At 40.6% G+C, this 27,728-nt stretch overlaps 1 protein-coding gene across 17 annotated transcripts in view; it reads left to right on the forward strand.

Moving 5' to 3' along the window:
- The first annotated feature begins 1,888 nt into the window (after positions 1 to 1,888).
- LOC123981395 (formin-binding protein 1) overlaps positions 1,889 to 27,728 on the forward strand; it is a 57,938-nt gene continuing 32,098 nt past the window's right edge. For 3 of the 17 annotated variants that reach the window (XM_046066173.1, XM_046066175.1, XM_046066182.1), the window contains exons 1-4: positions 1,894 to 2,229; positions 19,963 to 20,078; positions 24,534 to 24,590; positions 24,680 to 24,827. In XM_046066173.1, the coding sequence (XP_045922129.1) occupies positions 2,206 to 2,229; positions 19,963 to 20,078; positions 24,534 to 24,590; positions 24,680 to 24,827 (345 nt within the window). In that variant the 5' untranslated portion in view covers positions 1,894 to 2,205. Of the gene's footprint in view, positions 2,230 to 19,962; positions 20,079 to 24,533; positions 24,591 to 24,679; positions 24,828 to 27,728 lie in introns of all 17 variants that reach the window. The other 14 variants (XM_046066168.1, XM_046066171.1, XM_046066172.1 and 11 more) reach the window with 9 other exon arrangements.

The following is a 27,728-nucleotide window of genomic DNA, read 5'->3' on the forward strand; positions in this document are numbered from 1 at the left end:
AAGTCTGCTCTGCATTTCTACACAACAGTTATGCAACTTTAAAAATATGTTCAATGTTATAGATTATATAAATGGGAATGCGATAGGCCTACTGTGTGGGAACAAATGGCTGCCTAGAACAATGGTTTAAAAATCAAAATCTGTGGTTCACTTTGGGAAGGGGCCAACAGAAGTATTAGGTTAATGTGATTTATTATAAATGGACTATAAATTGACAAACGTGTAAATGGTCCTTTAAGGCATGTTAAACTTAAGTCCACTCTAATACTGTGTCATTGAAACACATGAAAAGTACAAACCATGAAGAAACTTCTACTCAACTAAAATATAAAAATATAAATATAATGACCATACCGTTATTCTATTTGGAGGCTGTACAATGATGCTGGGCAGACAATCTTTTGAGAAATGTACTGAAAATGGACATCTAGCTGGAATCTGTTGTCTCTAGTCATATTTGACTGTCGACCTTTCTCACAGCAGACATTTTCACCTGTCGCAGTAAGCACAAGTGTAACTAATGAAAGAGCCTCAGTAAGCCATGCAAAATTCCAGGTGCCTGGATCTGATCTGGCACTTGAAAGGAATACCAACGTGATTAAAGTTATTTATAACACATTATGATCTGAAGATCATTTTTTTGACATGTCTTCACTGAAAGGCCTTTCCCTCCCTGTATATCTTTCACCTGCACTTAGTGCCTCCAGTGGTGTCCCAATTTTGTATATTTGTAACCACAAGATGGCAGTGTTGTTGTAGAAACAATGGCAATAGCCTTCACAAAGAAATCGTGCGTTTCTAGCTGAACACATGCCCTTAATAATTAATATGATTATTTGATGCATTCAAGACAGTTTACCTTTTTAATTTTTTTCATCAACAGTTGTTCTACGTATGTTTTATAAATACACTAATGTATAATTCAGGAGAGCTCATGACCAAGAAGGGCACTTAAAAACACTGTTACAACAATAAATACAAACATAAACAAACTAAGACAGCTGTCACACGTTACAAAATAGTAGGCCTATACAAAATATCTAGTAAAATGTTATAAAAGAATATAGAAAAAATCCTCTTCTGTTTATTCTCCAGATCAAATCTCCAGTCCCCCAGGATTGTAGTTATAGAAATACATCCTGAACTTGATACTTTATTAGCTATCATATAAAGTCAGGAAAGGAATAGTATCAATAGGAACAAGATGCAGCAACTTTAAGAAGACAAGGATTGAAAAAAGATGTGAATGCACTGATTAATAATGGTGGGTGCCTCAATTTGATCCACAACTAGTTTTCCAAATAGATCACAGGTCACATCAGGTCATGCTTATGTCAAAAGAGCATCCAAAGGTCACCGGTTTGGGTGCAAAAATGTGAAAACGCATTGTTGCATGTGTGCAAAGTACCAAATGGCAGATAACCATCACATTTCCCCTTTCTCCACTTATATGATTATGCCTTCCACCCGCTGAGCAGCAGGTTTTCAGCAGCCCCTTTTACCTTCTGATTCTAGGTGCATCAAAGTTTCTAATCTCCACACCTTCAAAGTGACATCCTGTGTGCAAAGTGTAAGCTCATGGCTGCTGTGCTGAAGTGTTGAGTAAATCTAGGCTGCCGTCGTGATTAGTTTAAAGGTCTTATCAGAGAGAAAGAAAGACAAAGACAGAAAAGAAAGTAGGGTTGGTTGCCTAGAAGTTATATAACCCTCGGGGAGTAGTCAATGAAACATCTGCCATGGGTGGTGACCTTTTTGATCCTCTCCCCACGTTCTTTCAGCATTTCAATAAGGGCTCGTCGTCAGTTCAAACGCACAAGGAAGAGTGAGTGACCGATATTTATAAAGGCTTTATTGGACAACCCTGCAGAGACACCCCCCCACCACCACCAACCTTTTTTCTCTTTTTTTTGTGTCTGTGCGCGCGCAGAAGCAGCTGTCATTGAGTCGAAGCGGGTGCCCGCGCGCTGAATATAGCGAGACTATCCTGTTTGAAGATTGCTGCAGCTCCTGGCCATCTTGTATCAGGAAGGATGAGACGCTGAAAAAAAACGTGTATAGGAGGCCTTCCCCCCCTTTTCTTTCTCCCAGAAAACGCTCGTTGACAGGCGAATAAACCTCAAACAGACTAAAATCACGTGCCGCTGTGTGTGCTGAAAACACCCTCATACCAGTCGTGGATTATTTCGAGGACATCGTACTGAAACCATGAGCTGGGGGTCAGAGCTATGGGTGAGTCTCAGTGCACTTGTATTGGTTTGTTCTCGCCTTTTATAGAGCCAGTGTGGACCTAACGGCGCTCACATATGAAATGAAATAATAAACGTGCGTGCTACAAGGCGCTGTGGCTCCATGTTTGCCGCTAAAACGGCGCTTAGTGTGCGCTGCGCTGCGGGGTGTTTAGCCTGTGTGACGCCAGCCAACTAATTTGTAGCGGCGGTCACTGAAGCTTAATGCGCTTTTACTCTGATGTCGGCAACGGTGGCATGTGTAGCATTTTGTTTCAATGTCAGTACCATGATGTACAGCATAGCAGGGTATCCGTGAGAACTGTTGCTAGCCAACCAACCAACCATTTTAGTTTACATTTGAGCATTTCAAACCACGCTTTGCTCACACCCCCTCAGGATAGGCTATAACATAGCTCATTCTGGCTGGGCAAACGTTTTTGAGGCTGCATGTTGCAGTGACACTTGTGTCTTTTTTGTTGTAACGGTTTCATACAGCCTATGTTTAACTAGCAGGTAAATTGCGGGCATTTGTCAGGTCGTATTATCACTGCCAGTAGGGGAAGGAAGTAGATGAGGTGAAGTTCTGTTATTTATTTGCATAGAATATGGTGCTGAAGCACTGCTATTTTAAAGTGCCCGGTTAACTCACTAGTTATTGCAATGAGTTATAAAATACATAAATGGATTGCTTATTTTACTTGTATGGAGCGTTTTTTTTTGTGATTTTATTAATAGCTTTTGACATGCACGTTAGCCAATAAACTATTTGTATTTACAAACGGAAATGGCTGATAGGTTAGTGTTAGATTTGACCCCAAATTGCATTTCATTTAAATTGAGTAAGCAGAACCTCTAGAGTTTTATCCTCCACAAATGAAGGGGGACCCAGGATTACCTTTTATGTTATTAATGTTTGATTTGGTTCATCAGGCTACCAAAACCAGTCACTCTTTGTGAGCAACAATAGAAAACAAAGTAGAGGCCCAGTGACCTTACTACAATAAATTCCTGTGCAATGATATCACTTTTCATCCCACTTAGATTGACTTTTTTAAAGCCCTTATCAAGCCAGTTACTGTAGCAGTGGTATTTCCCCCTATTCAGACACACAGATACTCACACGTTTAAGGCAATGTGTTGTACACTACAGCACGGGAATAGCGAAGATTACAAGACTGTGTCAAACTATCTCTATGACTTGATAATAAGCAGTTGTGGCGAGTGGAATTCCTGTTGTCAGGGTTTTGTTTCAGTGGTTCGTGTTGTCATTTTGATGTGGAAATGAGCCACTGGAAAAGCAGTTATTCTGCTGTCTGTGTGCTGACAAACAGCCGGGCAGAGGTGCTGGCTTGTTGTTACAGGATTCATTGCACATTTAATGTGTATGGCGGTATGTTTTCAGCTGTTGTGTCAGTGCAAACATGAGTATATGCAAGTTACTACATGGGGTTTCTATTTGAACTTGCAAGAACGGTCACATTTTGTTGACGTAGAGTCACCTTGCACCGCATATTGTAAATGACAACAGCAGCTTTTTTAATGCATGGTTGTTGAATATAATGGGTCTCTCTTTGCTCAGTTGTGAACTGTAGGCTAACGATTCTGACCACCTGATCACACAATACTTGCAGTGTTGAGCCCCCCCCCCCTCCCCCATAAAACTGCAGTTTTAGAAAAGTCAATATTATTACTTTGATTTTACTTTTTTTTCTCTACCAAGCAGCAAAGTGGTCTGGAGATAGTTAGATCAGGGATGTGTTTTCCTTTCTAAGAAATGAAGGAGGGGGAGGCAGTCCCCTGTATTCTCCAGTAATTTACCTGGTCCAAAGTTCACAGAGAAAACCACTAGCACTCCACATTCTTTGCATTTTCCCCATGAAGTCAGTGTATTTTTACTTTACTACATCAGTGTATGACCGAGAAACACTGCTGTCTGTGTAGCCGCATTCTACAGGCTTACATGTGTATCTGGAAAACATTTAAAAGTTTTTTAAACAGAGACTGAGCTTTTGCAGAAAATAATGTATTACAACCAGATGCTCGCTTTTTCCCCCTTAGCAGGCTGAATGCAATCCAGACACTTGTTGCTTTAATCTTGGTCCCTTCAATAGGTCAGCAGACAGAGCACAGCAATTCTCTGCAGGTGGCTGTTGCCACTGGAGAATACACAGCTTATTTACTTTTTCCTAAAACGAGATCAAACAGCAAAACATGCAGCAACATCAGCGCTGTTACTGTGGCTGCACCCACACTTTTATTTAGAGCAAAGCCAGGATGTTGTGGGTTAGGCAACAGGTAGTAGAGCCCGACCGATATGGGATTTTGAAAACCGATACTGATTTTGATCTTCGAGGATTTTAAAGTCTGATATACCAATATATCAACCAATAATCTTTTTTTCTGTTATCCCTAACATTTGTTATGTGTAGTAATGAGACCTCACCAAAATAACACGACATAATGCAGTTTCAGCACAGCTGATTATGTTATGTTAAACACATGTGTTGCCCCTCATAATATGATTGAAAGAGCTGTCTACTGTCTCTCCTTTTTTTGATTATTGTAATTTAGCGGCTGTTATCAACACAGATACTGATTTATGTGGAATTAGCTCATATAGTCCGATAATATTGGTACGCTGATTTATCGGTCGGGCTCTTACAGGTAGCAGAGTTATTTGTCCAAAGTGACATTTTCAAGTGTCTTGTGTTTTCCACCTTAGAGTCCAAAACCCAAAGATAGACAGTTTATATTGATATAAAACAGAGGTAAGTAGCAAATCTTCACATTATAGCCTAAATGACTGAAACAATTAATTGATTATCATAATTGTGTCTGATTAATATTCTGCAGATCAAACTATTGATTCATTGACTAATCACTGCATCTCTAGTCATTAGACTTAATAGCATGAATCTTAAATTACATGTCATTTAAGCATATTTAATTAGTCAAAGGAAAATTCAACTCAACACCAGCTTTCCTGGATTCCCGTAAAGTTATTTTTAAGGACTGGATCTAGTGTTTTGGAGATGTTTCTGTGTTTCTGATCACTGTCTTTGAGGTTTGTTAGATAAAAAAGTGTGATTTTGCAACATGACAGATGAAGGATGAGGTACCACGTGTTTCTCATGCTCATCCTGTTACTCTGAGTGAACAGGAAAGTAAATGATATTTCAGGAAGTGAAGTTACGTTTGAGCAGAGTTTCTCAACCTCTCACGAACACGGCTGCTTTGTTGAGGTAGTGTGCAAACAGGCCTTGCTGTGATATTGTCCCCCTTCAGTGGTTCATAGTTTTCAATAGAGTATTTCAATAGAGACAACAGAGAGGCTGAGGCTGAGCTGTTCTGAATCAAATTATACTGATCAAGTAATTTACTGGATTTACTGGATTTCCTGGATTCCCGTGACACAGAAGTGTCACAAACATTTTTGTCTTTGGGATTTGAAATTATGAATGTGGAGCAGGTTATGGCTGAAATGGATGTTTAAGCTTTGTGAGTAAAGCACCACAGTCAGTTGATAGACTCCAAAATGCTGAATGCTTTTGGTGCAACATCATACCACTGATTATAGTCTACACAGTCTCCTTAAAGACTCTGGGAATGTTTGCTGCCATAAAAATTATGAGCATGACTGGCCTGTAATAAAACCAACAAGTCACCAACAGAAGTGTCACAAACATTTTTGTGCTATTTGCTACGAAGAAGAGTCCATCTGTGTCCTGTGATATCGAATCCAGAGTCAGAGTCCATCTCCTATTGACGTGCAAATATTCAGGACCGTATACCTCGCTATATTTTGAGAGTTGTGCTGCAAAATACTGAAAAGTACTGGAAGATGACAAGGTTTTATTTGAAGTACAGTTGATTCCTTTTTTTGCATGCAGAGAATGAAGTAAATGGATCATGCACATCAAGGACCCCGAGCTCCTTCCACAAAGCGACATTATGTTCAAATGCAACCAAGGAAGAAGGAAGTCAAATGACGCATGTGACAATTTTTCAGTGAAACAGGAATCAGAAAATTGTTTTATAAATGACTATTTTATTACTATCTATAGAGGCATTACACTCTAAATCACCATTCTAAATCAAGTGAGCTGGTGCTTGTCGAAATTTCGAAGAAAGGGAGACCGCACCATGTCAGAAGTATTTCCTTTAAGGGCTCGGATGTCATAGATAGGACTGATCCTCTAAGCAGCAGATGTGCCACTAACCAGGCCTTGTTAGTTACCTTATCAAGGGACATCAAACAGACAGGTGGTTATGCCACTCACACAACATTCTCAGTCTAAATATCAGCAGTACATAGCTTAAAATGAAAAAAGAAATCTTACTACTGCACCTTTCCACAATGACATACCTTGAATGTTTCACTTCTCTTGTGTGGTTAGTTTGAGAGCTGGATGTAAGTCACTGTTCTCACAGTTTCCACTAAATCATAGTATATAGGATGTAAAAGTATCTTTCCCTGTCCCACAACGTATTCATGGGGCAACATGGACAAGGTTGAAACTCTACTCAAAGAGCAGCAGCTTAAGGTGAGTTGAACTGCAGCAGGGGTCACCGGCATTGGCTTTAGAATAGCAGGCAAATTGGCCCATGTTTGGTCCCTGAGTGAGCTAATTTTTGCCAGTTATATTGTTCAAATGGTGCGTTACTTTGTTTATTCAATGTCAGTCGAGGTGTGAATGCCAGAAGTTGTCTTGCCATTGGGGACAGCTTGAGATACGTAGTTTGTCTTGCATTTTTAATTGTAGGCACTGTTAGCCATCGCCCCTAATGTAATTGAGAAGGGAAAGTGGTATTGTCTGGAGAGGCCTTGTTAAACGGCACTTGTTTTCTCTCATGGCGTTAAGTGGTGCTCCAGACTTTGCCAGAGGGGCACAGACAGAAAAGTTCAATCAAAACCTCATGGTCTTGTTTTTGTGGATTTCAGTCATGCATTCACAGCAGTGCAATATCAGGGCTGATCTCCTGGTAGTGTTGTTTCAAAGTCCAAACAGCCTGGTGTTAGACTGAGATTTCCTCAGTGTTTTCTGCTGTTGAATCTCATGATGGCTCAGACTCCCCCAGGGTCCAGCCTCATCCCCTGCTGTTCATTTGACATGCAGGGCACTTCCAGGATTGAAACTTGAGCTAGTTTGTTTCCTTCTGTCAGTTTGCTGGAGTCAATCGGGGGGGGGTCAGAGACTGAAACCTTTGTCAGACTACGACTAACACCCTGCAACCCCCCATTAAATCTTATACTCATTGCCACCCACCTGCTGACTCAGTGATACCACCCCCACGCCCATTTTCTCTTCACCTCTTTCTTTAAACCTCCATAATGGTAAAATAGTGATGAATGGATCTGATCTGTACTTCACCCCGGGGAGTGAGAAGCAGAAAGAAAGAAAGAAAGAAAGGAGGAGAAGGGGGGTAGAGGTGTGTGTTTGTGTGCGTGTGGTGGTGGTGGGGGGGTTCAAGCAGACTAGGTTCACATTGACATCAGATGAATTACAATAAATTAGCATTTCTGTTTTGTCCTGCCCTATGTTAGCCTGTACTTACAGACTACCTCTGCTTTTCAATTTGGTAAGAAATACATCCTACTAAACAACAAGTACAGCTAAAGAATGAAGTTTTATAACATGCAAATGACACAACCATTGTTCACAAGGATTTCTATGCACATATGTAATTGCCCATCTTAAACACATTTTGAGACCAATTAGTAGACAATCAACAGAAAATTTATCTGCAATTATCTTTATAAAGGTTTCGATAAATGGTTAAGCTAATTCTTAAACCAAAAATGTCAATCATTTGATGCCCTCTCGAATGCGGGAATTACTACTTTTCTTGTCTTAACATTATAGTAATTTGAATTATATAATTTGGTTTTTGATTGAGGGCAAATCAGCGAGCGATCGGCGCACGAAAAATGGCTATGTGTGAACTACTCAACGGTGCATCGGAGAGGTTCGCCGACGCCAGACAGATATCTAACATTTTAAATATCTGTCCACATGCAGACAATGAGAGCAGGCAGCAAATTTTTCATACAAAACCTTTTTTGCTCATGTCCAACTCTCTCTGCCAAGACAATCCCAGCTGCCTGCGTGTGCTAATCCTTTCTTTCACCCATTCTTTTATAATATATAAACTATAAAGATATAAACCAAATACATTAAACAACTCTTCAGCTATTTCACATGTGGGTAAGCATAATTTCCTGTGTCACTTCTCGCGTGTTTTCTTGACGAAACATGGTTTTGAGACCAGATATAGTCGTTGGGTGACAGAGTCAGTGTCTGCTCGTATAGTGTGTGACCCCCCTGTCGCCTATCAGCCACGTAGTGTGAACACCACAAAGTCATGTAGTCTGAACTAGGTGTACAAAAGAAGATATTTGAAGACTGGCTGGGTCTGCTAAGGCTCCAGGAAATTGTGCAACATGTATTATCACTGTTTTTTGATGTTTTATACACAAAATGATTTATTGAGATTTTCTGAACACAAGTGCGCTCCTTCCTCTTCCTCTGAACTGAATAACAGAGATCTAAGCTATTTTGTCATCTTGTCCATGAAAAGGTGACTCGGTCCTTGTCGCCACAGACTGTTGCAACCTCTAATCTTTAGTCATTGTCTCTTCTTCTGGTATTTGTAAAGTCAGCCTCTAATCACTGCCTGGACAGTGGAAATGATACTACTGTTGGGTCTCAGTCACATGAGCTCTGACATATTTGTCACCTGAGCCTCATAGCCTTCCATGTTCTCCTAATTACTGCTATACTGTACTACATACTGTAAGTGCCATTTGTTCTTTAGGTTGTAACAGCATTGAGTTTCCCTCAACAGAGAAATAGTCACACCAGCACAGAGATTGCCTGCATCGTTAGCTTTGATAGCCGTGATAGCATGCACATAGAGAGACAGAAGTATGTCAAACTACCCAAAAGAGCCTTAGCAGGTGGCACATATTCAAAAGAGGTGTCTTGATGAAAAAAAAAAGTTGAGCTCAGTGTTCACACGTGTAACAAATGGCAATAAGAAATATTTCTGGGTTTGAAATGAGCTCATGTCTACCTGTACAAAACAACTAAACAAGAGACATCACTGTCTGCTTAAAGAAATGATATGTATGTGTTGGACTGAATGCATTTATTCCTGCAGATTTCACAGTCTGTTTATTATCCCCAAAGAGCAAATGGATGTGACAGCGCAGATGTTTGCTGCAACTAACTAGCAACCAAACTATGTGTGTGGTGCTAAAGATGCTACTATAAATTTTATTGTCTCAGTTCTCCATCTGTGCTCTTTTGTGATCATGAGGTAAGTGGACTGTTTCTGAGGCCAAGAAACAGTGGGCTTGCTGGCTGTGTGACAGCAGTGGTCTGTTATTTTGCTTCCTGAAATCTCTTTCTTTTTAAAGGTTACCAGATGTCGTCAGTAGACATGGTCAGTGCCATGTAAACCTTTTTAGCATTTTCTTTATGGCTGCTTAAATGTGAAATGATTCAAAGCCATAAGAAAAACTGGCTTGCGCAGCCATGCAGTTACCACACATTTGTCTCCCACTGCTTGAAAATATTCTAACTGCTGAAGATAGGTCCAGCTATTACTCCATCCCACTCTTGCCTTTCTTTACATTTTCTTGTTTGCTCTGTTTTTCTTTTCTTCTCTCTGCTGCCAGAGGGAGACTGACACTAATGAACACAATAATGTGTGTTATGTCAAAAAAGCTTGTTTGCATTGAACATTTCAATGTTTCCCAGCTTAGGTTTTTCCTCTTACAGTGAAAGAATTAACCTCAATTTTTGGTCATTATTGACAGTCTGAGGGAGCTTGAGGGGGCTTCCTGGAAAGATTGTATCAGCACCTTTTTCCTTTAACTGGAATATCCTTCTAAATTTAGTTATGTCATTATTTATAATAGGGCGGTATTTGGGGTGTGTGGATATTTATTAATGTGCACAATGCCAGACAGAGAGGGAGGAGGTCCTTGATTGTATTAGTAAATGCTTTTGGTAATAAATGGCATTTGAAATTATATCCATCACTTCCTCAAGCACAGTCTGGCTTTAGTCAATAAAAAAGCCAGTCTTCCTCCCAAACCTAATAAGTTTACATGTCTCCCAGAGTAGGTGTTACCCAACAGTGTATTGTACATTAGCGTAATAAACACTGGCTGCGACTGTCACACATACAAGTGTAAACACAGAGAGATATCTGAGTCTTTCCGGGATAAGTAACCAGCTTGCTGCGTCAGGCAGACTCTTAAGAAGTGCTGTCCTTACTCATATCCTGAGATGAGGCATGTCAGGGTGGAGTGAAAGTGCTGCCACACAATTCAGAGAACCTGCCTGAAAAACTGTTAGTCATGCCAGCAAAAAAAAAGAACCACCCAGAGATGTCAGCTCATTTTGATGATACAGTTAATGTACTTATGTATTTCAAATCCTATGACACCCCCCCCCCCCTCCAAAAAAGGGCTGTAAATATTCTAGCATCAGCATAAAACATTTCTTTTGTGTGTAAGAGAGAATAAAGCTACAATTTCAAAGTCCTTGTGGGCTGTTGGCAGGTCAAACTGTCTTTTCATCCAGTAAAATAAAATCTACTGAGGAACTCAAAAAGCAAACTCTTATGTGTGGTGTAACAGGAGGAGATCTGAGAAGATATCTTCCATCACTGGAGCCTCTCAGGCATTCATCTGTGGGAAAGGGATTTCTTATTCTACACAATCATTTTTAATATTCGAGCAAATAATTCTTAGTTAGGGAGTGTTCACTTTACCCCTAATACAACTCTTGATTCTAAATATCAGTCTGGGGAAATCCACGCCACCAACCACTATCAGCAGACTACTCCAGCAAAGTGCAAGGCTCTGAAATAGCAACATTGCTCTTTGGCTATAGGCTACTTGTCATAATTTCCTGCATGACTTATATCTTACGTCGTCTTTTTGGAGTATTTGCATTAAATTAGTTGTTGAGTAGGTAAATAATGCATCCGCAACAGAAACAAGGAGTACCCCACTCTTGTGTTTACCTAGAGAGGAAAACAAGTGGTTTTAGACTCATAAGAGAAATGCAAAAAATGTTTGGCACGTAGCTCGATGGATGCCCACTGTGGTATGATTTGATCCTCAAGGGAGAGATTTGACTAGTGAGCAAAGAGCCATTGCAAGAAGAGGAGCTTACACGACACTGACAAAAAAAGGCAGCGTGTCACACAGATCTATTTATGAACGGAAACTGTAAGCAAGACTGACACTTGGGTCCAAGTGTAAAACACATAAAATACAAATATGTTTAATGTAGTCTGTCATTTCCTACCATCATGTCTGCCAGCAGACTTAATTATATGCTTGTGCTGTTTGTTTCTATGTTATTTTTCCCCCTCAAAGTTAAGTTCCACGCAGCTGCAGTATGATTAAATTTAAAGACTGACACCTATTGGCAAGGAAGTATAGTAATCATGAGATATTATTTTGAGCTGCTGCAAGAGAACATTTAGTTAGTATGTTCAAATCATGGTTGTATTTTAGCGGAAGAGGTCCTCATGAGGCATATACATACCCTGAATGCCTTGGCGAGCAATTCACCTGAACAGCATGTGTAGCATCTATGCTATTGGTAGACAGCTGAGCAGGGGTGTCATTTACAGTAACACTAAGGTCAGTGTTAACACACCACTTTAGCCCCTTAACACGCTTCATGCCGTGAGTTTACAGTTACCTACTGGACGACAAGAACATGTTATAGCCCAGCTGATACTGATACTGCTATTTGGGAGTTAAAAAAAAATATTTGTTTTTACACAAACACATAAATCAGCAATCTTCATATGGATCGCTTTTTTGATATGGAGAGATGGCCTGTCTCGGGCAAATCTGGATCGCTTCCAATATAAGGAAACGATCACTGAATGAATCAGGGGTGAAATTCAACTGAAGCCAAAAGCTTGCTATGTTGTAGCAGTTTAACATGTAAAGTGTCATTGCGGTTCTCTCACATTGGACCTATTCTAAAGTTATAGGTTTTCCTTAATTCCAGAGAATGTGTTATATAAGAGTTAAAGAGCTTTATCCTCCAAAAAGAACAAAAACAGATCAACAAGAACAATGGCTAATGTGTGTTTGCTGGCCTAGCAGGATTAATCCACATAGCATTGGCGTCCTATTGGTCGATGGTAATGGTAGTTAGAAGGGAGGTGTAGTAATCAGATTAATAACGTCATTTAATCAAGTTCTCTGCTGGTTGCAACATTTCTGTTGTCCCCTCTCATTACACTTTTTGTTCTGCATGCGTTTGGTGTGCTGTAGTTGATGAATATGTTCTTGGATTAGGCATCACCACGATATATGGTGTGTTTGGATCCAGTCTTTGCATCATACAGGATCTTAAATCTGTTAACACTGCTCTGCTTGACCAAGACTTGTTCTTCTATCGTATTTTAATCCCCCTGAGATGGATTAACTTTGTTTGGGGCTCTGTTCTTCTTCCTTTGTTGTCGCATGAAAACCGTCACCATGTTGCGCAGAAGAAGCGAGTTTTTCGTTTTCCTGGATGGTGTTCGTTCTGTGAAATCGGAAAAAGAGGAGCAAAAGGAAGAGCCCCCGCTGAGCCCATATGAAGAGTATCTGCATGTGCTAATGCAGATGAAGATGACAAGTGCCGTAAGTGAGCTGGGAAGTAATATAATTCTTGCAGAATGTTTCTTTCCATTCAAACATACAGTATCATTGGTCAAACAAGAGCAACAAAGGCTCTGTGCCAGTCATACAATGTCTGTGGGATACCATTGTACAATATGACAAGAAAAGAGTTTCCACTTTGTGAAGTTAAGAACTTGTAAGAAGGCAGTTTAGAGGACTTTTACAATGGCAGAGCCTAAAAGAATGCTGTAGTAAAAGTTTCTTTTTGATGTCCGTGAATGAGCTGACCACCCTTTCAGTTACTATGACTCAATTGAGAGGCAGCAATTTCCTGTTGCTTAACTGCCTGCAATAAGTGAACCGACGACTCATACGTGATACTCTTCATGACTGTCAAGCGACATGGACAGACAGAGGAATTAAATAGCGACTGGGGGCGCGCACAGAGAAGAAGAAATGAGCACAGAAGCATGATACATGTGTGCATACACCAACACGCATTCTTAAATTTCAGACCAGCGGAGGTGTTGTTTCTATAAATATCTACATGGCATGCAAACAAGAGCTCTTACGCATAAGGTAACACTGCGCCAAACAGCTGTTCATACTTTGCGTAAAGTTGGTGTCTGTAGATTTGTATATTTTTCTGAGGGCATGTGTTTGTTTCCCTCCCTTCAGATTAATATTTTGCTTAGATACCAAGCAACGTCAGGCAGTTTATGACTGATCCTTTATCGTCATAGTGAAAGTCTCTTCACATTTGTCAATTCAGTTGTAAGTGGTTGGCCTGTATATAATAATTTATATTTTATATTTTTTATATAATATTTTGACAAATTGCCTGAGCCAGTGTCACATGGAGAAATAATTTGTTTGCATTCATGTGTTAAATCCTCATTTAAGGTGGGTGGGCACGGGGACTGACAAACCCTTCTCAACCTTTATTAACCCAAAGAGAAACAGCTGAGGGCAGCTATTTAGAGGTCGAGCACATGATCATCACTCTTTGTTCATGGGTGTGCACAAGTGTGTCTGTGTGTGTGTGAGGCTACTGTCCCTTTTTCTGTGACTCCTCTCTGACACAGTGGTTGCACCGGGCTATGGAGGCATTATTCCACCCTGCTTTCTTGTACAAAGCTCGGTGTGTGTTTGAGAGAGACTTTGGCATGCCCGCCCCGCCAAAATATTTGTTCTCGCTGCTGGACGCCCACTGTCGCAAGACACAGTGAAGCACTTCATTGACTCATGGCCGACAGTAGATTTCAGCGGCCCTGCTTTGCTTCTTTGAGTAATCTCTCTTGTCTACTATGGTCAGTAAGAAGCGGTATAATTTTGGAACTTTGGAAAATTTCTAAAAGAACAACTCCAGAGCATCAGACATTTTCTGCTACTTTGCTGCATTCGATGAGGCAGAGCTAGTTTTGCGAGCACAATTAGGCTGTTTGTTTATTATTTGACTTGGCAGGACCCTCACAGCCTAATGAACAGTTTTGGATGAATGCAGTTCCTTCCTCAACCTTCTCTTTCTCACTACAGTTTGGGGTTTGATAGCTAATGTGACTGCTGATAATAACTCATTCATGTTTACCATAATGGTTCTAATAGACAAGAGCATAAAAAAACACAGAAACCATCTTCTCTCTTTTTACTAATCAGACTAAATAGGCGTATGGGTACAACTCAATCAGTAACTTCCAGTTAAAGTTTCTGACAAACCACTTTTTCTCCATTCTCCAACAACTAATCAATGGTAACTCAAAGTCAAGACATGCGCTACGTGGGACAATGAGGTATATGGGGTTTCAGTCAGCACAGGCCCATACCCACCAACCTACTGTCTTTGCTCAACGAATTAAACCATAAAAGCATCTATAGGCCTCTTGTCCATTATCCTCCTTCCAGCAGATAATCTGTCCCCTCAGCCCTTGTGGCAGTAGCATTGTGTTTCTGCTTTGCATGACTTATAAGATCCAATCAGAGAGCCAAACATGATCTGCATCATTGTTTCTAAAGTCCTCCCTTTTTGCTCGTCTTCACTAAAACAAAAAATGGTGTCGGCAGTGTTTTCAAACTTCTCAGTTTTAGGTCTTTGTTTTCGATGTTTTAGTCTGGACGGGAGGTGCAAATGTAGCAAAAGGTCTCTGTTTTAAAACGAAAACGCAGTAGTGTGAATGGGGCCTTAGATTTGAAAATCAAAGTCAAGTTTTGGAAGGTTAAAGATAATTTCTTTTATGTATGCACTCAGGAAAATTGTTATTTTTGAAAGTGATAGAGGTTAACAATAATATTAATCTTATTAAAGGTTTAACGAAAGTGAAGACACAAATGCAGTTATATGTTTAGAGTCGGTTCATTTAATGAGAAATCTATTTATTGAGATGAATTTGCATAGAATTACCAATTGTGGTGTCTGTCCCCATGCTACATGTGTATTAGCCTAGATTTGAGTGTTTTTCGTCCATTACATGACGTTTTACATCTTCATTTACATCTTTTAAACTTAGTCAGCGATTTCCGGCTGTCTGTTTATTCCCCTCAGGCTACCAATGAAACAACTCCCTTTTACCTCTTCTCTATGCTCTTTTGTTTTTAATGGCATATTGATTTTTGCTGTGATCATCAGAGCAGCAAACTGACCTCTGCAGAGGTGGTAAGGCTGTAATAAAACACGAAGTGTCCCCAGGAGCATTTGTTCGGGGTTTTTAAAAAAAGGGAAGCCTAGCTGTAAAGCGGTTCTACTCACTTTGCCACTCGCCTGCTTTGCATCTGAAAACACTGGATTTGTCTATTTTTGACGTTCTGTATCTGTGATCTCATTTTCTTGCCTTCATCTTCCTCAAAACAGAGATGACATAATGGTTCTTATTTAGTGTTTTCTGCATGCCTGCATCATAAACCAACTTGCTTCTGCGGTTGACAGGTGCGTTATTATGTGAAACCTGTCTGCACTGACATGTGTGGTTAGGTCACAGAACAGTTCGTTCACATGCTCCGTTTATTGGCGACCTTGTGTCTTTGAAATCAACAGCAGTGCCACTAAAGCTATTTAATGTGCCAGAGATGTGCTTTGTGTTGTGTCATTTCTTCACTATAACCCCTACTGATACTGTTCTGGCAACATTAGTAGCAGTGTTGTTGCTCTCTATTGCCTTCTGTGGTTGCTGCAATGATTCAAATCCTTACAGCCTTTCCTTGCTTCTAGAGGAGATGACCAAGACATGGGATTAATATGAGGCTGTGGTATGCTCCTCCTTGTGTTTTTGCTGTTAAACAGTGAGAAAAGATAAAGCCTCTGTTTTGTAGGGATGCAGGTCAACTAGCCCTCAGTGTGGGTGCCATCAAGAGATCGGATCTAGAATGGTTGCTAAATAATGTGCATTAGTCCAGATTAACTGGCAGTCTAATACATTAAACTGCACCATAATCTCCAACACCAGTTGGGAAGGGTTGGAGGTTAGGTGGCTGATCCTTAAACAAGTTTGTGTTTGTTTTCTTACAGCACATGGGCAACCTACATATATTTAGTAACTGCTAGGTGTCTCCTTTGTACTCCATTTGAAGCTGTTTCCCATATCCGGGATAATAAAAAAATATTTAGCCGCACAGTTCTATTTATTTTCTTTCATGTATTACCACAATAGTACATGCATCACAGTGAGTGGGATTGTGTCCTGAAATAACAAGCAGAGTGGGGATGGTTCGTCTCCTGAGCGGATCCCCCACCTTTTCCCTCCTGCAGGAACAAGGTCAGGTGTCAGAGGCTGCAGATGACAGAATCAGTTGGAGTTATTAGTCTTTAGTACGTGGGCTATAGGATGAGGTTTTACAGAAATTCCTTTGCAGGTTTGAATATGAGTAACTGTTCACTGTTCAGCCAACCCTGATTTGCATGCACACCGAAACTGTGGCGGAGACGGGTGGGAGGGTGGTATATTTCAAGTAGGTTATTTCTTATATCACCATTTTCATTTTACTTCATTCTACACCTTGTTTTAGTGTTTACTCACTACATGAATCTGCTCACCTTGCTTTTCCCTCCAGTTTACTTTTCTCTACGCACCAGAGGTGCATGCACCTGCACCTCGGGTCTCTTACAAACACACCGATTGCCCCGCCACTTTCTTTCACTCTCTCCCTGTATGCGTCTGGTCTGCTGAAGTTCTCTATCAGCAGTCTGTTTTCTAAAGTTGTGGAAAGGATGCAGAACTCGTGTTTTTCCACCATTTTCACAGCAGCAGGTGCCACGTATGTGGAGGAGGCTTGTTAATGACCTAGCAGCCTATCAGAATGATCGAAACCAACGTGGTACCAAATGCACTTGTGTGTTCGCTGTTCACTGTTGCTTTACCTGGTCTGTGCTTGTAAAATATCCATCGTGTTTCTGTTGTGTAAAGCAGAAACACTGCACACTATCTCAAGTAACTGGAAAGAGGATTCATTTTACAAATTTTTGAAATTCGTCTTGTCCTACTGATGGGATAAAAGTTGGGAAAAAATTTTGTCTTTACGTCTGTCTTGGAAATAGTTTTCATAATCAAGATCATAGCCAGTAATACCACTAGAAATGTTGATTTATATTTACTTTCTGTAAAAAGTTTTCTTTACAAACTACCACTCCATTTACAAGATAATGGAGACTACAAGACTGCATGCTCGCGTCTGACACACTTTCACGTAATGTATTGTTATTTCCCTCACTTTGACTCATAATTTATTAATCTGCTCTTTCTCTTGTAGCTGGAGAATTGCATTGATGACTTTCCATTTTACTCGAGTCAACTGCCTCTTCTCTCCCATCTGATATTAGCAAAGATTCATGAGCACAGAATGACTCCCCATTACCTTTATTTTATATATATTTTATAAATGGTAAAGAGAAAAGTTTATGAGGTCGCAGCAGTGTAGGATTGCCTCCTACCCCCACCCAGAATTTAATCCCCTCCCGTGTAATCCCGCCTCTTCTGTCATTTCTACTCCTTTCAAGCCCCCTCCCTCCATTTTTCCGCTCTCTCTCACTATCCTCCTCTCCCATCCCACTTATTCCACCTTACGCCTGATGGAGCATTGAGCCTGAATGCTGTGAGCAGCCGTGACCTCAGATTGCAGAGTGTGCTGCATCGGTTCCTGCCTTGTTCTTTGGGACTCCTGCTCTTTCCAGACAATCAGGAATTACTTGCCACGACTGTGCAGTTTCTTTGTTATTGTGTGGGAGTGGGGTCAGCGGACATTGTTCCCGACCCAGGCACGCTCTCACTAATCTGTACTTGCTTTGGATACCTGAGAAATGGTCTTGTGGATGCATTCTCTAACCTAACCTCAGCCTTTTGTTGAGCTGCTTTGGAGGGGGGGTGGGGGTGGGCCAGTTGGATGGACATTTTGGATATTTCAAAAGGGTACACATTCCACACGGAGACACGCTGGATAAGATGGTGCCCCTGCATAAAAGGGTAATCTGAGTTATGTGTGTGGAAGAGTGTATGTTAGAGGGGGAGGGTTTGTGCATGATGTAGCTGCAGTGATGTGTGCTGATTGCTTTTCTCCAAGAATGGTTGATGCTTACTAATGATAATGAAGTAAATGTTGTTTGATTACTTTAATTGGCAAATAGGTATGAGAGTAAGCGTGCTCTTGGGCATAAAGGTAGGGGAAGCTTGATGTGGAAACAGGAAAAACAGTGGATAGGTCTCTAGATGCAGAGAAACTGAAGGAAATAAACAAGAGTTTCCTCATTATTTCAGTGAAATGTCTAATTGTTTGGTTTTATCTTGCAATTTTCCCATTGAATGGCTTGTTTATGAGTGATTGCTCACTGAAACTGACAATGCAGACTGGAAAGTCCCTCTCGCTCAAAGTACTCTCTATTGTTGTCCTTGAGTGCTTCAAAGAAGTCGTTTAATTTGTGGATTCTATTTCAAAGTTGTTTGAGAGACTTTATCACACTTAAAATGACATGATGAGACTTCAACTACAGATGAAGACTCACCACCTGAATTTTCCACATGCTTTAATTCTAACAAACTAAAGATACCCCAAAATGCTGCATGACTGTGTAGGCTAGCATAGCCTAACTCTCAAACTTTTCATCACCACAACCACTTCCTGTGTCTATAATGTCAATGCTTTTAGTGCAGAGATGTTTCAAGCTGTTGTAGAGCACATCTCACGGTTTGCTCAGAGAATCAGACGAACATGTTCGAGCTGACACTTCACATGCTTAGTGTGTCATGCTAGAAGAACCTTTAGCTGGACTATTAAGAAGACTCCAGACATGGTAGAGGAGAGGATGGGGGACTGTTGGAGCAACACCAAGGTTGTTTTTTTTTTTTGGTTCTTTAAAATTACACCCACACTGTAGTAAGAAGTTTGTTCAGACGTAGCCACATAATCGTCAGTAAATGTGAGCTGTGCCATGTGCGTGTGTTCATTGGTATCCTTTTTCTGAACTGATGAATTTCAAGACGTGACCTCAGCCAACAGGAGGCTCATTTTTTCCTCACAAGTCATGAACACATCATGAATAATGAGTTCAGCCCCAACAGCTGTATTTGGTTATCAGTAGTGTAGACTGTGAGTGCCTGTTTTCACTATGAACCGCACTTATCCTCTGTGACAGACATCACTTTAAGATGATATTAAGGATTTCATGGGAAGACTTTTGAAGGTGTTTAACGTAAGAATTGTAGCCATGAGAGTAGGTCAGATGCTTTTATCTGATTACTGGCTGAATAGCCATATGAGCTAACACATATGCCCAATTACTTTGGTTGATGGGTCACAACAAATGTGGGAGTATTAGATGAATTCTTAGACATTTCAGTTAGTAAGAATCTGTATCTAGGCTGTGTTCAAATACTAAGATGGATACGTGGTAATATCAGAATAAACTTAATTTACTGTGGCATTTAATGTAAATTCAGCTTTAGGTCCTACAGTATGTACAATAAAATCCACACCAAGTTGGTGTAATGTTTTGTTTGGCTTGACTTCTCCTCCTCTCCTTTCAGTATACTTGATCAGGACAGATTGTTATCTCCCTTGTATTTGAATGATTTAAACATTACGTCTTCTTCTTCTTCCTTTCTGCAGGATCAGTTTGACAACTTGGAGAAGCATACACAGTGGGGGATCGAATATGTGGAGAAGTACACCAAATTTGTCAAGGAGAGATCAGAGATTGAAATCAACTATGCAAAACAAATTAGGTGAGTATACGCAAGCTGATCTATGATCCATATTCAGGGTTGCCTGGTGGAAATTAGGGTCACTCTCCATCCTGGTGGCTTGGATAAAGAAACCCCTCTATGGCAGGATTTGACCTACTTACCAGCTCGTTATGTAGCTGACCATGACCTCTGCCCCCCCCCGGGGGGGGGGGGACGGGGGGGGACTGAATGTGGGAAATAATACATTAGCAGTGTTATATTAATTATTACAAAATGTTCATATTTTCATAGAGGCATTGCTGTTCTTCATTGAGGCATAATTTCTTTATGTAAGTTTAGTGCCAAATCAGTCGTGCTAAAGAGGATGTATATTCCCCCCTCCATCTTTCACTTTTTTTTGTCTATAAGGAGTCACTCTGGCTGCCTCGCTCACTCTCTCGTGCATGCATGCTATCCGCTGTTGCTTGCTTGTGCTTCAGGCAAGAGGAAGTCAGGTTGTGGGGGGATGGGGTGGAGCCTGTGTTTCCATAGAGACTACAAGGTATCAGCATTATCAACACCAGGTCTGACCCAGATTTTTTTCCCCCTCCAACTACGAGTGTCTGCCCCGCCCCCTCCAGTTATTCCCATACAAACTCTGTTTTGGGGCAGACTCTGATTTTCAAAGGCAGTGATGGGAGCATGAGCAGTCCTGCACGGAGAAGATCCATCTCCTAAGGCCTCTTGCATCCCAACACAGTAGGAGATACTCCCCAAATCCACAATCCTCATCTTTAAAGAAGCCTGGCAATATGGCTAATGCTCTTAAGTATAGACCCCAACCCCCTATTGCATAGTGACTAGCCAATACCAATCCAGTATTCACATAGCAACCCCATTTAACAAACCCTCTACAGACCACATCACTCATCTTTATGAGAATTAACTCAGCTTGAGATAATAGGACTAGTAGTCTGTTTTTGCATGCATGCATTACCCATAGAGCATATCCCTGAACCATGAACTTTTCACACTTAAAGACAGACGCATATCAAACAGAAATCAATTTTTTCACGAAAATGCTGTTTTATATTTGTAGATTGTTTTGATGTCTTGATTTTCTACTGTCTTTCTCATTCTTTGCTTTTTAATTAAGAGGCAATGCCAAACTTATTAAAAAGAAATGCTGAACAGAAAGTATTCAGTGCACTCATATGTCTTCTGTCATGATGCTTAAAGTCGAGATGAAATGAAAAATGGTCTTTTAACCCTTTTAGATCAGATCACATCCCTGGTCAGGTTGTGCACCTACTTAACAGTAAATGCCAAGACAAACAAAAAAAATCAAATCAAATCAAATCCAATTTTTTTTTTTTTTTTTTTTTTTTTCTTCCGATTAAACTAAATCTGACGTGGGCTTATGTAGGCTTGAACCAACTAATTTGATCCAATAATATCACGACATTCACCCAGAGTTTCCTGATGGACATATGACTTTACTTGTTGCTAAAGTAGCTAATTGCTAACAGCTGCTCTATCTGCGGTTGGTGGTTAGCTAGTTAGCTAGCAGCCCCCCAGTGAACACATCAAACTGGCTTCTATCAATCATTTGTGTTTGTTTCCGGTCCGGCCATATTCAGTCCAACAGAGTCATCTAATAGGACCTCTATAGCTGCATGGCGGGGGGAAGTAATGCACATTCAGCGCTGTTGGTTACTGTAAATGCAAATCAATATCTGCCTCACTAGTTTGCTAGTGTTTTTAACAAATATTGTGGCCTCAAAACATGTACTTGTAAAAACGTACTTGCATTTGAACACATGCAGATATCCCATAATTCAATAAGCCAGCATCTGTCTACAGTATGTTTGACAAAAGAACAGGGGGGACTCTTTGCAGGTTAGCTTTTATTGAAGTTCAGGCTCCACAGATGGTGCGGATGTTTTTAGTCACTATGCTTATTAATACAGAGGGCCCGCTGTCAAACGGCACACGACACACACACACACAGATTGGCACACTTGACAGAAAAAGGCCAAAATGAGGAAAGGATGTACAGACAGGATAGCATGAGTCAAAGATTTTTCCTGTGTTCTCAGTATACAGTTCTTCTTTGTTGTGGTGCTACTTGGCGATACCTCAGGACTAATTATCCTTTGGAATCAGCATAGCTCATGAAATCAGGTTTAATCCAACAGGCACGCTCAGTCCAAAAGAAACTCGGGGCTGTTAGGTCTAAAGTAATTCAATTGGCCCTTGGATCTAGTCCTCTATTCTCTCATCTGTGTTGTTGGGGAGATTTCCTTTCCCTAAAGAGGTAACAGGCCTTTTGACATGTCTTAACACATAAGGCACAGGTGTATTTAGAAATGTTAATAATGGCGGCATTCCATATAACTATGCAAGTTTCACAGCACTGGTTTAGGTAATGCTGACTTACTGGTATGGCTCACTTTGACAATGAATCAGTTGGAGTTATGAAATTATTAGTAGATTAATCAATTGACTGTTAAAATAATCAGTTATTTTTCAAGCAAAAAGGCCAAACATTTTGTGCTTCCAGCTTGCTTTGGACTTACTAAAGACGTTTGGGCTTTGGAGAGTTGATTGGACAAAACAAGCACTTGGACAAGACATTATCTGACATTTTATAGATCAAATGATTCATCGATAATGAAAATATTTGTTAGTTTCAGCCCTAATGTTAGTAGTTACACTTGGGTGTTCCCTGAAAAGTCAAAATGCTACTGTGAAAAAAGCAAACAGAACTGGGCCATTTAGTAATTGATCAAGTAAGTTGAATTAATTTGTGTAGCGCTTATATAAGTGAGATTAAGCAGTTGTCATACAATTGCAAAAACATTTTTTAAAACTGTATGAAATAGCCTACATTCTTCGCCAATTGAATGTCATCTATGGCTATTACACTACTTTGTACCATTTCAATGACCATACTAAACGTACTGCACTAATCCATGAATAATCCTCTTCCCCTGCATTGGTGTAAGCATGCACAATGCTTCAGTCTAGTCATTGCAGGGCAATGCATTAATGCCTCCTCCTCCTCCTCCCCCAAATTCCAGTCTGGCATAATCCATAACACAGTAGGAATAAAGTCCTGCTAACAAAAGAGACGGGGAGAGGGTGAAAAATGTGTGTGTCTTTACTGTGGTTACAGGATCAACCAATATGTTGCAGTCATCATCTTCCAGACAGACACACACAGACATAACCTGACACACTTAAACAAACATGCACCTAACAATGCTTGCTTAATCCTCCTAATTAATTTGCTACCCTAATTATGTTATTGAGGTGAGTGTATATGACCTCTGGCTCTGAGTGAATGAATGAGTTAGGGGAACTAGCACTATTATTAGAAATGGGAGGTGAGAAGGACAGGGAGACAGATAGTCCAGTAGATCTGCCTAGCAACAGTGCAAACACCACCAGGGAGGAGGGGTGTGGGGGATGTGAGCAGAGAGAGGAAGGAGTGCAGGCTCACTTTATATGCAGGTTGTTTTTTTTGTGCATTATTTAGCATGAATTTAGCATGCTCTTTTACGACATGTACATGCTGAGGCATTTAGATTTCGTCAGTAAATGCAGTACTGTAATGTCACAACAAGGACTACCACCAACTGTTATCAGCTCTTTTAAAGGTGAACTGAAAAGTGGACAGGTGTTCAAATTATTGTAGTGTTTATTATAGATTGTGACTCAACATACATTTCTAATAAGCACACATTAGCTCTAGTTTTAGTGAAAAGATAAATGGCTTGTCTTTTTTGTGGTCATCCCTTTTTTTCACGTGGTTGTTCATTTTCACCAGTGCTCTTTAATTACCCGTACACAATGTGCCCCCAGTCCATCAGAACATAGTGCATGTTATTATGTTCTGTTGAAGGAGTAACCGTCAAACAGAGCATCAGCGGTGGTGAATGTGTCACACTGTCATGATGAAACTCACGTGACATGATGTACCGTAGCCTGTCAAACGACACAATGATTGCTAGGTTGAGAGAAGGACATTGAAGGACTGTATAACCATAAAAAGAGTTGTTAATTCGCAGCCTATTCTCAACAATACCTATTAACCTACATCTAGTGCAGTGACATATTTTCTTTCATCCTTGCACAACCCTGTATACCATTCATCTCATATTTGCTTCGCCTCCTCACACTGCACTCATCTGGTGCCACTAACATACAGCCAGAGTCAAAACAAGGGCACTGGCTGCATAAGAAAAGCATGGATGTTTCTGGTGACTGGTTCTGCATGCTTACTCCTGCGGGGGCAATGATTTATGACCTGAAGAGAAGAAAGGGGATGTAGTAGCAGGAGCAGAAAGCACTCTGCTGGATTGAATGGTGTTCTGGATGATCCTTTGGCAGTACCATAAGGGCGCTGTCAGGGAAATATAATGTGAATGGTGCACTACCTGTCTGCACACTGTGCTCTTAGGAAGATACTGTAAGAAATGTCTGATGAAGCTGAACTCTTTGCTCTTACAGGAATTTATCAAAGAAATATCAACCCAAGAAGAACTCCCGAGAAGAGGAAGAGAGCAAGTAAGTTAAAGGATTTTTAATTTACACAAAAAAAGTAAGAAAAATTTTGACTCTTTTCTTCTCTGACATCACTTGATGTGTCTCACCAGGTACACCTTCTGTCGAGCCTTCCTGACGTCACTTAATGAGTTAAATGACTACGCCGGTCAACACGAGGTTATAGCGGAGAACTTGACGTCCCAAATCATCTCCGAGCTTTCGCGCTACCTGCAGGAGATCAAGACTGAGAGAAAATCGGTGAGACATCGTTTTATATTCTAACCTTCTGTATCCATCGTTTTACTTCTAGTTCTTTGTTTCAGTTTTGTCCACATTAACGTCATTCTCCCAATGATAGAAGAAATGAGACATACTGGCTGAAAAGAAATTAAGTAGCGCATTCCCTCTGCCTACTCTATTCTGCATGAACTGAGGTCATCACTGAGTAAATATAGATACACCCAAAGGCTCTCCAGAAGTGCAAAACGTGACTGACTGAGTCCTTTTTATGGAATAAAGTCATCGGCTCTCTATCATTACAGGCTATTTTCTGTCTTTTAAAACCAACTTACAAAAGATTGGAGCACCGCACACTATTCTTAAATGTTGAAGTCACTTTCTTCCTCGCCATTATAAAATGATTTGGAAGAGCAAGGGGAACTGCAGCACACGACTCATAGATAACAGTGTGGTGCCCATTAAATCCATAGAGCTGGTGAAGGGGCAGAGAGAAAGCTACGCAGCTGGCATGGACTCTTGTGTCACGGAAGTCCAGCTGAGGGAACTGGAGTGGAAAACCAAAACCAGAGGGCTGCTCAAATGCATAGTGACATTTTTTAGAGTTGTTGAATTACAAGTGCACAACTGGTGACAACCATGTTGCTCCGTTCGTTACTCTACCTGAATACAGGAAGCCCTTGGTCACATTATTACTAATTTTATTGATTTGATTATTGATTTTCAACTTGGTTTTAGTCACAGCAAATGCAGAGAGAAGGGGGATTTCCAGTGCCCCGGAAAGGGAATCATCCACCCCCTCAAGGCCTTGTTTGTTCTTTCGGCTTGGTTTGGATTGGCATAGCATCTGTATCTCTAGTGTCCAGATCGAGGGTCCGTTGACCGATCAGATGTCACTCCGACACTGCCTTTCCTCTTCATTTCTCTGTGCCTTTCCTCTCCTTTTCCTCTGCTTTATTCATAAATATCCCGACTTATCTCTTTTTTCCCCCTGTCCTTCTCCCATATCTCCTCATAGTTTCTCTTTCACAACCTTTGCACCCCGCGGTTTCTCAGTTTTCGCAGCATTTTTTTAGCAGCTGATACTGTGAATGGTTTGTGCCTGCCACTTTTGACTAAAGAAGACCTACAACAGTGATTCTTTAGTTAGCCGGGGCAGCGGGGTTTCCCTTCATAACAAACCCCTAACTCACAGTGTCTTTTCAGAACAGAGGATCGTTTCATCTAAAGGCACTGAGCAAATAGTTTCCTCAGTGGTAATCAGAAAAGTGTCCTTGTAGGGTAAATGTAGCCTTTATTTATTTATTTTTTCTTTCAGTTTTGATTCAACACACATGAATGATGGCGATGAGCTGTTTAAAGTGTTGAAAAGGCTACTCAGAATGACAGTAACCCCAAGCTACAAGGAAATTTACCTTTTTTTTTAGAAAAGGTTTCATACTAAGTCTCTAACACTAACGCTATTAGAAAAGGTGTAATATTCTGAAATGTTTTCATAAAGAAGTCATGGCTCATGACTTCCTGTCCTTCTTTTCTCTGGTTGCATTCTCATTAAATTGTAACCACCACTCAGTGCTCTTTCTGTTGTAGCTTTTTGATTTGTGTCTATATCAGACAAAGATGTGCAGGCAGACCCAGACAGTGGGATTACAGGAGGGTCAGGGCTTGCCACTCCTGGATTTATAGGGATCTTATTGGACAGATAAAACCCACACTGCAAATCACAAGGAGAAAAACAATAATACCTCATAAGTTTCTCATGTGGGGTTGTATGTGTAACTCCCCACCTGACTTAGCTGTTACCCTGAGTGAACCTCTTGCTAAGCTCAGCTTGGTGTGACACAGGAGGTGAGGTGAAGAATGTGGTTTTTAAGGATTTTATTTGAGAGCACATATTCTTGTTTGCACAAAATTGGAACCTGGTTTTCTAGGTCAGGCTTTTCGATTTAATGTGATCTTGACCTCAATAAGATGCCAACTTGTTTGCCAGGCATTGGTTGTTCATGGCCTAATAGTATAATGGGCAATGATGAAGAGCAGGCAGGGTTAATATGGGATGAAGAGCCTAAGTCTCACTGTGATTGTGCTGAGGAATCATAATAAGGTGTTCTGTCAGCATACTGCTGTCCTCACCAGGCCTCTGATCACAGGGCTTAGATATCCTTTAATGAGGTCTGATAAAGACCCTTAAACACTAAGACCTCCAGAGACTGCCCATTTGCTGTAACATTTGTAACATATGTAAATATCACAACTGTATTTATTGTATACTGTATTTCAACATGTGTTACTGAGGGAGTCCGCTTGAGGGTTAGTTTAGTGTATGCTCTTTTGTATCCACTTGTACCCACAGCACAGCACATAGTTTTATCTTATCTTATCCTGCTGCAGTGTGACATGTTTAACCAGCTAGAAAAAAAGACAAAAAATAAAAATTCCAAACCCATCTTCAGCTGGCAGGGCCAAGGAAATAAGCATTGCATTTAGTGAAAAGTCAGCTGAAAACTATAACGCTCTATTAAACATCTTTAGGTGGGTTTGGCAGAGGATATTGCCCTCATTTGTCTCTTGGAAGCAGAAGAGAGATCCAGCCACAGTGTAACAGTGTAAGTACAATGTGTATCTCCAGAGTGGCCTCACATGCCTTCTTGTGTTGAGTGGTAAGACAAATAGGAAGCAGGAAGGACAGAGAATTGATTGTTCCCAATGTTGCTGCATGCACATCTCACACCAGAATGCTGTAACTTCTCTGTTTGAATCGTCGCCTGATGATTTAAACATGAGCTCTCAGTGGAGCTTTCGTAAGGTTTAATCATCTCTCTAGTCTCTGGATCTTGTGCGACTTGTGGCTATTTCTAGTACCTAATGATTATGTGTGTAGACAACTGTACAGGACTGCAGGTGCACATTCCTATGAACCAG

This window comes from Micropterus dolomieu, linkage group LG13, assembly GCF_021292245.1.
Source record: "Micropterus dolomieu isolate WLL.071019.BEF.003 ecotype Adirondacks linkage group LG13, ASM2129224v1, whole genome shotgun sequence".
Classification (NCBI taxonomy): Eukaryota; Metazoa; Chordata; class Actinopteri; order Centrarchiformes; family Centrarchidae; genus Micropterus; species Micropterus dolomieu.